The following is a 15,060-nucleotide window of genomic DNA, read 5'->3' on the forward strand; positions in this document are numbered from 1 at the left end:
AGCACTTATTTTTTTTTGGGGGGGGGGGGTCAAAAGAAAATAAGACCCTGTCTTATTTTTGGGGAAAACATGGTATTTTCCCCACAACAACAACACTGTGAGGTGGGTTTGGCTGAAAGAGGGAGATTGCCCCAAAGTCAATCTATCAGTTTTATGTCTAAGGAGGAACTAGAACTCACTGTCTCCTGGTGATTGTCCTAAAAATCACCCTGTTGGGTTTCATGCCTAAGGCGGGACTACAACTCACAGTCTCCTAGAGATTAGCCGAAAGTCACATAGCTAGTTTTTATGCCTAAGGTGGAACTAGAACTCACAATCTCCTAGTGATTGTCTCAAAGTCACCCATCCAGCTTTCATGCCTAAGGTTGGACTAGAACTCACCACCTCCTGGTTTCTAGTCCGGTACTTTAACCACTAGACCAAATTGTTTCTTTTAAGTGTATTTATAATAAACTTTATAAAGTCTGCTGCACCCAAAAACAGTCATGATTTTGCTTCCTTTAGTTCATGAGAGAAATGGCTGGGGCCTGGCAAATGACGGTGGAGCAGAAATGTGGCCTCTTCTCCACCGAGCAGAAAGAAGCCGATCCTTTAGCCGCCTCCGAAGAAAGCCAGCCAAAACCGTGTCCGCCGGAGGTCACCCCACATTACATCTGGATCGAAGCAAGTATCCTCCCCCCCCCCCCACTTTAAGAAGCCAGGTTTATTTATTTCTTTTATTTAGTTTGTCAAACACATACAAGATTAACACCTACAAGTATGAACATGGACATGAACAAGGGAAATGAGTACAAATAAACGGGGACAGTAGGACAGGGATGGAAGGCACGCTGGTGCGCTTATGCACGCCCCCTTTACGGACCTCTTAGGAATGGGGTGAGGTTCCCGGTAGACAGTTTGAGGTTGAAGCTATGGGGAGGGTTTGAGGATGTAACAACGGAGTCAGGTAGAGCATTCCAGGCGTTGACCACTCTGTGGCTGAAGTCGTATTTTCCGCCATCGAGTTTGGAGCAGTTTACCTTGAGTTTGTATCTATTGTTTGCCCGTACATCATTGTGCTTGAAGCTGAAGTAGTCGTTGACAGGTAGGATGTTGTAGCAGACAATTTTGTGTATTGTGCTTAGGTCAGATCTTAATTGGCGTAGTTCCAGGTTGTCCAAGCCCAAAATTTCAATCCTGGTGGCATAAGGGATTCTATTGTGAGAGAGGAGTGAAGGATTCTTCTCATGAAATACTTCTGGATAGGTTTTCTTTTGCTGTTTTGTACAGCAGGGGTAGATAAGAAGACGTAGGTAAGAGAGACTGTATGGCCATCATAAACCAAAAGGGGAGAATATTTATTTATCTATTCATTTATTTATTTCCTGCCTGTATTATTTTTACAAATAACTCAAGCAGGGCGAACATATTCAATACACCTTTCTCCTCCCCCCCCACAACAATCCTGTGAGGTGGGTTAGGGTGAGAGAGAGGGATTGGCCCAAAGATATCCAGCTGGCTTTCATGATTAAGGTGGAACTAGAACTCACCCTCTCCTGGTGACTGTCCTAGTGTCACCAAGCCGCTTTCATGCCGAAGACAGGACTAGAACATGCAATCTTCTGGTGACTGGCCCAAAATCACCCAGCTGGCTTTCATAACTAAGGTGGGACTAGAACTCACAGCCTCCTAGTGATTGGCCCAAAGTCACCCAGCTGGCTTTCATGGCTGAGGTGGGACTAGAACTCACAGTCTCCTGGTGATTGGCCCAAAGTCACCCAGCTGGCTTTCATGGCTAAGGTGGGACTAGAACTCACAGCCTCCTGATGATTGGCCCAAAGTCACTCAGTCAGCATTCATGCCCAAGGCAGGACTAGAACTCACAGTCTCCTGGTGATTGGTCCAAAGTCACCCAGCTGGCTTTCATGGCTGAGGTGGGACTAGAACTCACAGTCTCCTGGTGATTGGCCCAAAGTCACCCAGCTGGCTTTCATGCCCAAGGCAGGACTAGAACTCACAGTCTCCTGGTGATTGGCCCAAAGTCACCCAGCTGGCTTTCATGCCCAAGGCAGGACTAGAACTCACAGTCTCCTGTGATTGGCCCAAAGTCACTCAGCCTTTCACGGCTAAGGTGGCACTAGAACTCATCATCTCCTGCTTTCTAAAGAACCATTAGACCAAACTGGATTAATAGCTATTGAGGAAACTCACCTCCATCGATAACTCTCATTCTCTTTTGAGTTGGCCATGACTATCTTGCAGGAAATCAGCTCATGGCCAACCTTGGCTCGTTGGACAAACAGATGTCTAATTTTTGGTTCCATCTCTGCAGTTCTTGGTGCAGAGGTTTGAAATCGCCAAGTACTGCAGTTCGGATCAAGTGGAGATTTTTGCCAGCTTGCTCCAGAGGTCCCTGTCTTTGAACATCGGCGGATCGAAGGGGAGCATGAATCGCCACGTGGCAGCCCTCGGACCCCGTTTTAAGTAAGTGTCACACACACACACACACACACACACACACACACACTTATTTTTTTTTCACAGGGGAGAGCAGGCACAAAGAATATGAGCCACGGTGGCGCAGTGGTTAGAGTGCAGTACTGCAGGTTACTTCTGCTGCCTGCCGCCTGCCTGCAGTTTGGCAATTTGAATCCCACCAGGCTCAAGGTTGACTCAGCCTCCCGTCCTTCCGAGGTGGGTAAAATGAGGACCCAGATGGCTGGGGGGCAAGAGGCTGACTCTGTAAACCGCTTAGAGAGGGCTGTAAAAGCCCTGTGAAGCGGTATATAAGTCTTAAGTGCTATTGTTATTGCTATTGATATAGTCTTCCATCCTTCCAAGGTTGATAAAATGAGGACCAAGATTGTTGGCGGTCGAGAGGCTGACTCTGTAAACTGCTTAGAGAGGGCTATAAAAGCCTTGTGAAACAGTCTATAAGTCTTAAGGGCTTTGGCTATTACATTGCACAGATCTTTTCCTGTTTAACCCTTTTGAGGATCCTGCCGAAAGATTCTAATGGGATTCTTTTGGGCTCTTGTAGGCTCTTAACCCTGGGATTGTCTCTGCTGCATGCCGATGTCATCCCAAATGCAACGATTCGTAACGTCTTGAGAGAGAAGATCTATTCCACGGCTTTTGATTACTTCAGGTATTCGCCCTTCTCCTCCTCCTCCTCCTCCTCCTCCTCCTCCTCCTCCTCCTTCCCCTTCTTCTTCCTTCTACTACTCTTCTCCTCTTCTTTCTCCTTCTTCTCTTCCTCCTTCTCCTCTTCTTCTCCCCATCCTCCTCTTCCCCTTCTTCTCCTTCCCCTTCTTCTTCCCCTCCTTTCTCCTTCTCCTCTTTCTCATCCTCCTTCTCCTTCCTTCTACTTCTCTTCCCCTCAGCCTCTTCCCCTTCTTCTCCCCCTCCTCCCTCCTCCCCCTCCTCCTTCTCCTTCCTTCTACTACTCTTCTCCTTCTCTTCTTTCTCCTTCTCTTCTTCTCCCACTTCTCCTCCTACTCTTTCTTCTCCTCTTTCTCTTCCTCCTTCTCCTCCTCCTTCCCCTTCTTCTCCCCCTCCTTCTCCTCCTCCTCTTCCTCCTCTTCTTCCCCCTCCTTTCTGCTTCTCTTCTTTATCCTCCTTATTTCTCCTCCTCCTCCTCCTTCCTTCTACTACTTCTCTTCCCCCCTCCTCCTCTTCCCCTTCTCCCCCCCCCTCCCTCCTCCTCCACAGTGGGAAAAAGTGAAATGAAAGTTGAACGGGAAGTCAAGCTCTATTCTGATTGATTGATTGATTGACAACCTAACAAAAATGCAAGGGCCCTACCAAGCATTAAAAGGCCATCCCAAATAGTAACAGCTCCCTTGATTGCAAATCTTCTGTTGACATCAGAGATCAGATGAGGAAGGAGCAGGGGAGCCCCAAAGCGGGTTCACACAACACCCAAAAGTGTGGATGAGCTGCGACGGGTGCATTTTCTTGCCAAAATGCCTCTCCAATCCTCATGTTGTTTGCCCTCTGTTGAAGCTCCACCCCCAAGTGTCCAACTCAAGGAGAGAAGAGGCTGCGTGAGGACATCATCATCCTCATCAAGTTTTGGACTGCAATGTTCTCCGACAAGAAATACTTAACCGCCAACCAGCTTGTGCCTCCAGGTATGTGTTTCATAGGTTATGGCGCTGTGTTTCCCGGAAAATAGGACCTACTCAGAAAGTAAGTCCTAGCTTGATTTTTACACGTGCACCCAGTATAAGCCTTACCCCACTCCCCTCCCAAAAAATAAGTGTTTAAGCCCTAATTAAGACCTTTCCCACTCCAGGGAGCACGGGTAAAAATTAAGCTAGAGTGGGGATGTGGGGGTGGGGAGGGGGGTGGCGTGGAGCTGCCATGCTACTTACCTTCAGATAGTTGCAGCCAAGCCTCACAACACCTCGGCCCATTTCTTCTGCAGCCAACAAGGCTTTCCTGAAGGCTCTGGATCGGATTCTTTCCTTCCTTCCTTCCCTCCTTCCTTCCCTCCTTCCTTCCTTCCTTCCATCCATCATCCTTCCTTCTTTCTTTCCTTCGTTCCTTCCTTCCTTTCTTCCTCCTTTCCTTCGTTCCTTCTTTCCTTCCTTCATCCTTCCTTCTTTACTTCCTTCCTTCTTTACTTCCTCCCTTCCTTCATCCTTCCTTTATCCTTCCTTCATCCTTCCGTCCATCATCCATCCTTCCTTCCATCCATCCATCCATCATCCTTCCTTCTTTACTTCCTTCCTTCATCCTTCCTTCTTTACTTCCTTCATCCTTCCTTCTTTACTTCCTTCCTTCCTTCTTTACTTCCTTCCTTTACTTTCTCCCTTCCTTCATCCTTCCTTCTTTACTTCCTTCCTTCCTCATCCTTCCGTCCATCATCCATCCATCCTTCCTTCCATCCATCCATCCATCCATCCAGAGGTTGGTATTCAGCAGGTTCTGAGTAGTTCGGAGAACCAGAAAATACCACCTCTGACTGGCCCCACCCCCATCTATTCTCTGCCTCCTGAGTCTCAGCTGATCTGGAGGGAATGGAGATTTTACAGTGTCCTTCCCCTGCCACGCCGACCAAGCCACACCTGCCATTCCATACCCACAAAGCTACGCCCACAGACCCGGTAGTAAAAACATTTGAATCCCACCACTGCATCCCTCCATCCATCCATGGTGCACAGTGGTTAGAATGTAGTATTGCAAACTAACTCTGCCCAGGAGTTCGATCCTGACTGGCTCGAGGTTGACTCAGCCTTCCATCCTTCCGAGGCCGGTTAAACGAGGACCCAGATAATTGGTGACAGTGTGCCGACTGTGTAAACTGCTTAGAGAGGACTGCCAAGCACTGTGAAGTGGTATATAAGTTTTAAGTGCTTCTGCTGTTGCTATTGATTGTCTGGCTTGGTGCCAACCGGATGCTTCTTTAAAACCTTTAGATAACCAAGACACCCGGAGCAATCTTGACATCACTGTGGGCTCCCGACAGCAAGCTACCCAGGGATGGATCAACACTTATCCTTTATCCAGCGGCATGTCGACCATCTCCAAAAAATCAGGTGTGTCTTGCTTTATCTTACCGGGTTTCCCTGAAAATAAGACAGGGTCTTATTTTCTTTTGACCCCCGAAATAAGTGCTTATTTCGGGGAGGACTTATTATTTTTGAGGTGCTGGAGGTGGCGAGCGTGGTCACCTCATGGCTGCTGCTCTGTTGCAATATTTTCAGGGAGGGCTTCTTTTGAGGGGAGGGCTTATTTTAGCGCATGTACTCAAAAGCCCGATTGGGTTTATTATTCGGGGAGGTCTTATTTTCAGGGAAACTAAACTCCTGTTTCATCACCCTGTTTAATCCTCACAACAACTGGGGCAGTCAGATTTTTTGTCTGTTATGACCTTTGCAGCGTCCACACAATCGAAATTCAGATGCTTGGCCACCGACTCATACTTACGACTGCTGCTGTGTCCCATAGTCACGTCACCCCCTTCTGCAACCTTCTGACGAGCCAAGCCAACGGGGGAGCTGTTCTGACCCAGGCCTCCACAAAGCCGAGTCCTTGTCCCGATAAACTCATTTTATTTAATTTACAGTGAATTTCTCTCCAGGAAAGTCTTTCCTCTCTCAAAGTCTTCCAAGATAGTTCACAATTACCGACCTTTATCAGGCTTGGAGAGTGGCCAGGCCAAGATCTTTCAGACGCCGCAATACTTGGCAAGAATGCAGGAATGAACTAATTGTCTCATGCAAACTCCACTCCCCTTTCGCTCCTCTTTATTCCCTATGGAGGGGGCCATTCACCATCCATCTGTGGCCTTACTCCCAAATCGACCTTAGCTGTTGTTCCTTAGCTGTTCCCTTCGTCTGGCAACTCTGCACATGCATACACTGGGAACAGGCTCCAGCTGTTCTTCTGCCTCACTGATGTCTGACTGTGAAGGCAGCTGATAACTGGCATACGGCCCTGGCCCCCTCTCTGCTTTCCCCAGACTTCAGGACTGGCCCATGTTCCTTCCCAACCTCCTCACTGCCAGATTCACTTAACAACCAGGTGACTGACTTATCAATTGTGGTGATTCACTTAACAAAAGTGGCAAGAAAAGTCGTAAAATGGGGCAAAACTCCCTTAATAAATGTCTCCTTCACAATAGAGACTTTGGGCTCGGCTGTGGTCGTAAGTCGAGGACAATCTATACATTTCACAAATAAATAAATTAACGTTATTGTGTTGTCTTTCGAAGGCATGTCTAAGAAGACGAATCGAGGCACTCAGCTCCACAAATACTACATGAAAAGGAGAACTCTGCTCCTCTCACTTCTGGTAAGTCTCTTCTCCTAAACCCAGCACAGACCCAGTCCTATGTAAGTGGGAAAGCCTCGATTTTACAGACTACAGCTAGTCCCCGACTTACGGAAGTTTAATTAACAACCGTTCAAAGTCACAACGGCACTATCTTTTTTCCCCACTTCTGAAACCATGAAAATGATTTGGGCACATCTCTCACATCGCCAGAAATAGAGTGTGACTCAAGACCCCCTTGAACTTTGATAAGTCAAAACATGTCTTCTGCCCCAAATCCCCTCCTTCCCTCCCTCCCTTCCTCCTCCTCCTCCTTCTTCCTTCCTTCCTTCCTTCCTTCCTTCCTTCCTTCCTTCCTTCCTTCCTTCCTTCCTTCCTCTTACTTTCTTCCATCCTCCTTTCTTTCCTTCCCTCCCTCCTTCCTGCCTGCCTTTCTTCCTCCCTTCTTTCCTTCCTTTTTCCTTCCTTCCTTCCTCTTTCTTTCTTCCCTCCTTCCCTCCTCCTTTCTTTCCTTCCCTCCTTCCTTCCTGGCTTCCTTTCCTTCTTCCATCCTCCTTTTTCCTTCATTTCTTCCTCCCTCCCTTCCTCCCTCCCTTTTTCCTTCTTTCCTTCCTTCCTCTTTCTTTCTTCCCACCTTCCCTCCTCCTTTCTTCCCTCCCTTCATCCTGCCTTTCTTTCCTTCTTCCGTCCCCTTTCTTCCTTCATTTCTTCCTTCCTTCCCTCCCTCCTTCCCTCCCTTTTGTATTCTTCCTTCCTTCCCCTTCCTTCCCCTCTTTTTTCTTTCTTTCTCCCTCCCTCTTTCTTCCTTCCTTCCCTCCCTTCCTCCTTCCCTCCTCCTTCCTTCCCTCCCTCCCTCCTTCTTTCTTTCCCTCTGTCCTGGCCAATGTTTGTTTGTTTGTTTTATCGAAGTACAACTTCTTAAAATGCCCAGCACTTACTTAACTTTCTTTTTCTTTCTTTCATTTTCTTTCCTTTGTTTTCTTTTTCCTTTCTTTCTTTCAAAGGCTACGGAGATTGAGCGCCTCATCACTTGGTATAATCCTCTTTCGTCTCCGGAGCTGGAGCTGGACCAGACGGGTGAAAACAGCGTTGCCAACTGGCGCTCCAAATACGTCAGCCTGAGTGAGAAGCAGTGGAAGGATAACGTGAACCTGGCTTGGAGCATCTCCCCTTACCTGGCAGTGCAGCTTCCCACCAGGTGAGTCCCTTGCCCTGCGTTAAAAAAATCAGTAAACTTTGGATCTAGGAACCCCTCGATGTGCAACTACAACTGAGCCCAAAACATCCATTTTTGCTAAGCAAGACTGTTATTAAGTGAGTTTGCGAAACAATTTGTTAAGAGAATCCCTGCAATTGTTACATAAGGAACACCATTGTTAAGTGAATCTGGCTTCCCCACTGACTTTGCTGGCCAGAAGGTCGCAAAAGGGGATCCCATGACCCCTTGCAACCATCATAAATCTGAGTCCTTTGCCAAGTGCCTGAATCTTGATCAAGCGATCATGGGGAAGCTGCGATAGTCAGGAAAATGATTGTAAGTCACCCTGTTGTAACTTGGAAGGGGCACTACAGGATCAGTTCTAAGTTGAGCACTGCCTCAAATGGTCATAAGTGGAGGACAGCCAGTTTGTCTCCTGTTGGTTCCTTAGATTTAAAAACACAGAAGCCATTGGGATGGAGGTCACCCGTCTGGTTCGCTTGGACCCTGGAGCCGTCAGTGACGTGCCGGAAGCCATCAAGGTAGGCCTTTGAAAATGATGCAAATTTTCATCAGGAAAAGGATCAAAAATTGGCTGGAGGCAATAACAGGGGTTAAAATAGAATGGAAACCTGAAGTTTTTTTTATTAGGAATAATGTCTGGGAAATACAGAAAAGAAATCCAATATTTAATACTACATATAATTACAGCGGCAAGGATTGCCTTTGCCCAGAAATGGAAAAACAAATTAACTCCAAGCGAAGATGAAATAATAAGAAAGGTTATGGATTGTGCTGAAATGGACAAACTAACTAAAGAAATCCAGGGAAAAGAAGAATCAGAATTCTACCAGATATGGGATAAATGGTATCGGTGGATGGAGGAAAGAAGCACGAATCAATGAAGGAATATAACAAAACTCAAAAAATAATAGTTGCGAGTAAAATAAGAGGGTTAAGAATGGTGAAATCCAAATGAAATACAACAGAAGGGGAAATAATATAAGGGAAGCAGTATCGATTGATAATTGCTATTAGAAAGCACAGGAAGCTCCTGTTCATATTGTATTCTGTAAATGTGGTGTACGTCTAGGTTTTGTGTGTGTGTATTTTACATGTTTGTTAATAAAAAATAAAAAAATATTTAAAAAAAGAAGATGATGATGATCCAAATTTTCATCAGAACTCTGGCCAGAACATGGTCGGTTTGATTTGGCCTCAGTTAACCACAGTGGGTGGAGCCACCCATTCATCATCATCTTCTTTTAATTACCCCATCATCCCTTGCTGGGCGGAGTCTGGGTGACTGAATGGAGCTGAGTATTTACTGGCTGGATGCGCTTCCCGTCACCAATACGGAGTTTCGTTCAGCAGATATAATCTCATTGTGCCCAAAGAGAGAAAGTTTTTCCTCTACTTAGGATCGAACTCCCAGCCTCCTGATTGAGAGGCAAAAGCTCCACCTCTAGGTCCCACAAAACTCAGCCATAGATACTAATCATCATCTTATTTTAATGGCCCCACAATCCTTTGGGGGTGGAAGTTGGGCAACTGAATGGAGCTGAGTATTTACTGGCCAGATGCGCCTCCCGTCACCAATACGGAGTTTTGTTCGGCAGATACATTCTCATTGTGCCCAGAGAGAGAAAGATCTGGCCTCTACCTGGGATCGAACTCACAGACCTCCTGATTGTGAGGCGTGAGCTCCACTTCTAGGCCAACGCACCACTCGGGTGGAGCCACCCATTGCAGTTTGTAAATCAGAATCTGTGGCCTATAAGATACCTGGATGGATGAACAAGAAACCACGCCTTTTATTCAGTGTGGGAACCTAGCTATCATGGAAAATGTCCCCACCCCTTTTTTTTGTCTATTGCTATTGGAGTTCATGTGTGGGTATGTGGTTCTCCCCCCCTTTTGCTTTTCAGTATCTTGTTACTTGGCACACCATCGATGCCGACGCTCCAGAGCTCAGCCACATCCTGTGCTGGACCCCCACCGACCCACCGACGGGCCTCTCCTATTTCTCCAGCATGTACCCTCCTCATCCTTTGACAGCTCAATACGGGGTAAAAGTGCTGCGATCTTTCCCTCCGGTAAGTAAGACGTTTGCCGGAAAAGATCATAGAATGTCTTTGTGCTGAAGTACTGTAGATGCCGGACTCCTAAATGACCCCCTCTGCCTTTTTCCCAACTTCAGTTTGGAATGTCATGGCATGGCAGCCAGGGGTGAAATCCAGCAGGTTCTGGAGAACCGGTAGCGGAAATTTCAAGTAGTTTAGAGAACCGGTAGCGGAAATTTCAAGTAGTTCGGCGAACTGGTAGCGGAAATTTCAAGTAGTTCAGAGAACCGGTAGCAGAAATTTTGAATAGTTTGGAGAACCAGTAGTGGAAATTTTGAGTAGTATGGAGAACCGGTAGTGGAAATTTCGAGTAGTTCAGAAAACCGGTAGCGGAAATTTCAAGTAGTTCGGCGAACTGGTAGTGGAAATTTTGAATAGTCCGGAGAACCGGTAGCGGAAATTTTGAATAGTATGGAGAATCGGTAGTGGACATTTTGAGTAGCTTGGAGAACTAGTAGCGGAAATTTTAAGTAGTTTGGAGAACCGGTAGCAAACATTTTGACTAGTTCGGAGAAGTAGTAGTGGAAATTTTGAGTAGTTCGGAGAACTGGTAGCAGAAATTTCGAGTAGTTCGGAGAACTAGTAGCGGAAATTTTGAGTAGTTCAGAGAACCGGCAAATGTCACCTCTGTCTGGCCCTAGAGTGGGGTGGGAATGGGGATTTTGCAATATCCTTTCCCCAGGAGTGGGGAGAGAGTGGAGATTTTTACAAACTTTCAAACTTTAATGGTATTTGTATGCCGCCCACTCCCTAGGGACTCTGGGCGGCTCACAGCAAATAAAACAACAAATAAAAACATTTAAAACATTTAAAATTAAAATCAACACAGCATCCATTTCAGTCATATAGTCACAGCTGACTGGAGAATTCTGGGAGTTGAAGTCCATAAGTCTTAAAGTTGCCAAGTTTGGGGACCTCTGGTATAAGGTCACTCCTGCTTAAGCAGAGAGTTGGACTAGAAGACCTCCAAGGCCCCTTTCAGTTCCATTCTGATTGATTGATTAATTGATTGATTGAAAATGTGGATGCTTAGCAACCAGCATGTAATTTTTAAAAATGCACCCCTTCCCTGTTGATGATGGGAGGAGATGCTCTTGAAGGCAGAATGTCGGTACTTTGACAAAAAGAAATCCTAACTTCTTTTTCCTTCTTCCCCTTCTCTCCACCCCCAGGATGCTATTCTATTCTACATTCCACAGATTGTGCAGGCCCTTAGATATGACAAGGTAAGGGCTGATAAAGACTGCAATGGATAGATGAATGGATGGGTGGGTGGGTGGGTGGATGGGAGAACTTGAGACGAGAGGAAAATTATATTCAGATGGAGATCTAAATAAAGATGATAGAGATCTAGAGAGGTAAATGATAGGTAAGTGGGTGGGTGGGGGGATAGAGAAAGAGAAAATAAAAAAAGGAAAGAAAGAAAAAAGAAAGAAAGGATGATAATGTAGACAGAATTGCAGAAAAAATAGGTGATTCATGTTTCCCAAGAGTCATAAATAATAGATATATCACAGACAGAGAGATGGAAGGAGGGAAGGATATGGATAGGTAGATAGATAATGAGAGTCGTAAGTAGAGATAAAGGTATGAATGTAGATGGATGGATGGATGGATGGATGGATGGATGGATGGATGGATGGATGGATGGATTTAGACAAGAGAAAAATTATATTCCGATGGATATCTAGTTCTAGGTAAAGATGATGGAGATCTAGATAGGTAAATGATAGGTAGATGGGTGGGTAGGGGGATAGAGAAAGAGAAAATAAAAAGAAGGAAGGAAAGAAAGAAAGAAAGAAAGAAAGAAGAAAGAAAGAAGAAAAGAAAGAAAGAAAGAGAAAGAAAGAAAGGATGATAATGTAGACAGAATTTCAGAAAAGAAATGATACACATTGCACAAGAGTCATAAATAATAGATATATGAGAGAGAGGGAGGGAGGGAGGAAGGGAGGGATATGGATGAGTACATAGATACTGAGAATCATAAGTAGAGATAGAGGTATGAATGTGGATGGATGGATGGATGGATGGATGGATGGATGGATGGATGGATGGATGGGTGGATGGATGGATGGATGGGAGAACTTTAGACAAGAGGAAAATTATACTCAGATGGATATCTAGATCTAGGTAAAGATGATAGAGATCTAGAGAGGTAAATGATATGTAAGTGGGTGGGTGGGTGGATGGATAGATAGATAGAGAAAGAGAAAATAGAGAGAAAGAAAGAAAGGATGATAATGTAGACAGAATTGCAGGAAAGATAGATGATACACATTGCACAAGAGTCATAAATAATAGATATATGAGAGACAGAGAAAGAGAAATGGAGGAAGGGATATGGATGGGTAGATAGATACTGAGAGTCGTAAGTAGAGATAGACAGAGACAGGTATGAATGTAGACGGATGGATGGACAGAGAAGTAGACAGATAGATAGATTATTCATTGTTTCTATGATGCTTGGATAAACTGGAGAGTTCAATAAATCACTAATACAAGTCACCAAGAATCAAGGAAGACGTCCCATGGTTGGGATTTAATGGGGGGGAACTGTTCCATTGGGGCACTTGGGCTTCTCTGTCTCGACCCATTCCTGGTCGGAGCTATGTTTAGAAGAAGACCCTGCCTGTTGTATTTTCTCAGATGGGTTACGTCAGGGAGTACATCCTCTGGGCAGCTTCCAAGTCCCAGCTGCTGGCTCACCAGTTCATTTGGAATATGAAGACCAACATTTACCTGGATGAAGAGGCACACCAGAAAGACCGTGAGTAGACCAAGTTTGGAGATGTTGCACTACCCTCCTCCTCTTCCTCCTCTCCATAAAGCCCACTCCCTTCTAGCACTGATGATGCTACCTAGTTTAGCCATGAAATGTCTGCCAGAAAATCCAAGTTCAGAGACCATTGACCCCACAGTCTTCCTCCTCTTCCTGCTCCTCTTCCTCCTCCTCCTCCTCCTCTTTCTCCTCTTCCACTCCATAAAGCCCACTCCCTTCTAGCACTGATGATGCTACCTAGCTGAGCCACGAAATGTCTGCCAGAAAATCCAAGGTCAGAGACCACTGACCCCACAGTCTTCCTCCTCTTCCTGCTCCTCCTCCTCCTCTTCCTGCTCCTCTTCTTCCTCTTCCTCCTCTTTCTCCTCTTCCACTCCATAAAGCCCTTTCCCTTCTAGCACTGATGATGCTACCTAGCTGAGCCACGAAATGTCTGCCAGAAAATGCAAGTTCAGAGACCACCGTCCCCATAGTCCTCCTCCTTTTCCTGCTCCTGCTCCTCCTCTTCCTGCTCCTCCTCTTCCTGCTCCTCTTCCTCCTCTTCCTCCTCCTCTTTCTCCTCTTCCACTCCATAAAGCCCTCTCCCTTCTAGCAGTGATGATGCTACCTAGTTGAGCCATGAAATGTCTGCCAGAAAATCCAAATTCAGAGACCACTGACCCCACAGTCTTCCTCCTCCTCTTCCTCCTCCTCTTTCTCCTCTTCCACACCATAAAGCCCTCTTCCCTCTAGCACTGATGCTACCTAGCTGAACCATGAAATGTCCACCAGAAAACCCTCAAGCTCAGAGAGCACCAAGGACCCCACAAATTTCACCCTCCTGCTTCCTCTTTTCCGTAGCTGACATTGGGGAACTGCTGGAGCAGCTCGTGGAGGAAATAACCGGCTCGTTGTCTGGCCCAGCAAAGGAGTTTTACCAACGGGAATTTGACTTCTTCAACAAAATCACCAACGTTTCCGCCATCATCAAGTGAGTAGAAAGGCCGAGGCATAGAAAAACCTGATTCTTTCCTTGCGTTGAAAAGGGGCCTAATGAGCGGTGCGGTGGCGTAGAGGTAGAGCTCTCGCCTCACAATCAGGAGGCTGTGAGTTCGATCCCAGGTAGAGGCAGCTATTTCTCTCTGGCCACAATGAGATTATATCTGCTGAACAAAACTCTGCCCTGGTGACAGGGGAGGGCATCCGGCCAGTAAACACAGCTCCATTCAGTTGCCTCCATCCCACAAGGGATTACGGGGTCTTTAAAAGAGATTGAAATGGACTTTATAAACAAAACCCAACTTGCCTCGCGGGTCAGAATTCATGATTCAAATACCCCCAATATGTGTTTTTTTTCCCCCCACACCCATAGGCCTTATCCCAAAGGCGAAGAGCGAAAAAAGGCTTGTTTGAACGCATTATCTGAAGTGAAAGTGCAACCCGGTAAGAAATTAACGCTTACAGGGAGTCCAAAATTTCTGTTTCTAAGGGAGACAGTCAGCCTATTGTCCCCCAAAATCTGGGTCCTCGTTTTACTGACCTCCGAAGGACGGAAGGCTGAGTCAACCTTGAGCCATTCAGGATCGAACTCCTGGAAGTGGGGCAGAGTTAGCCTGCAATACTGCACTCTAACTATGGGAGGGGGGGAGGGAGGAAGGAAGCTAGCAATACCTCTTAGACATATACCCCTTTACAGCCCTCTCTCAGCACTTTATAGAGTCAGCCTCTTGCCCCCAACAATCTGGGTCCTCATTTTATCCACCTCGGAAGGATGGAAGGCTGAGTCAACCTTGAGCCGATCAGGATCAAACTCCTGGCTGTGGGCAGTCAGCCTGCAATACTGCATTCTAACCATGGGAGGGAGGGAAGGAAGGGAAGGGAAGGGAAGGGAAGGGAAGGAAGGAAGGAAGGAAGGAAGGAAGGAAGGAAGGAAGGAAACTAGCTAGCAATAGCTCTTAGACATATACCACTTTACAGCCCTCTAAGCAGTTTACAGAGTCAGCCTCTTGCCCCCAACAATCTGGGTCCTCATTTTACCCATTTGAGCCGGTCAGGATCAAACTCCTGTCTGTGGGCAGAGTCAGCCTGCAATACTGCATTCTAACCATGGGAGGGAGGGAGGAAGAAAGGGAGGACATTAGCAATAGCACTTAGACTTATATACCGCTTTACAATGCTTCACAGCCCTCTCTAAGCAGTTTACAGAGTCAGCCTCTTGC

At 46.3% G+C, this 15,060-nt stretch overlaps 1 protein-coding gene across 2 annotated transcripts in view; it reads left to right on the plus strand.

Annotated features, from left to right (window-relative positions):
• Positions 1-15,060, plus strand: part of PI4KA (phosphatidylinositol 4-kinase alpha) — a 97,452-nt gene that overhangs the window by 67,897 nt on the left and 14,495 nt on the right. For both annotated transcript variants that reach the window (XM_032228739.1, XM_032228740.1), the window contains exons 33-45: positions 505-663; positions 2,312-2,463; positions 3,020-3,127; positions 3,985-4,112; positions 5,403-5,522; positions 6,701-6,780; positions 7,764-7,957; positions 8,409-8,499; positions 9,886-10,053; positions 11,253-11,306; positions 12,730-12,850; positions 13,703-13,832; positions 14,214-14,284. In XM_032228739.1, the coding sequence (XP_032084630.1) occupies positions 505-663; positions 2,312-2,463; positions 3,020-3,127; positions 3,985-4,112; positions 5,403-5,522; positions 6,701-6,780; positions 7,764-7,957; positions 8,409-8,499; positions 9,886-10,053; positions 11,253-11,306; positions 12,730-12,850; positions 13,703-13,832; positions 14,214-14,284 (1,576 nt within the window). The remainder of the gene's footprint in view (positions 1-504; positions 664-2,311; positions 2,464-3,019; positions 3,128-3,984; positions 4,113-5,402; positions 5,523-6,700; positions 6,781-7,763; positions 7,958-8,408; positions 8,500-9,885; positions 10,054-11,252; positions 11,307-12,729; positions 12,851-13,702; positions 13,833-14,213; positions 14,285-15,060) is intronic.

Source organism: Thamnophis elegans, chromosome 13 (genome assembly GCF_009769535.1).
Source record: "Thamnophis elegans isolate rThaEle1 chromosome 13, rThaEle1.pri, whole genome shotgun sequence".
In the NCBI taxonomy this organism is placed as follows: domain Eukaryota; kingdom Metazoa; phylum Chordata; class Lepidosauria; order Squamata; family Colubridae; genus Thamnophis; species Thamnophis elegans.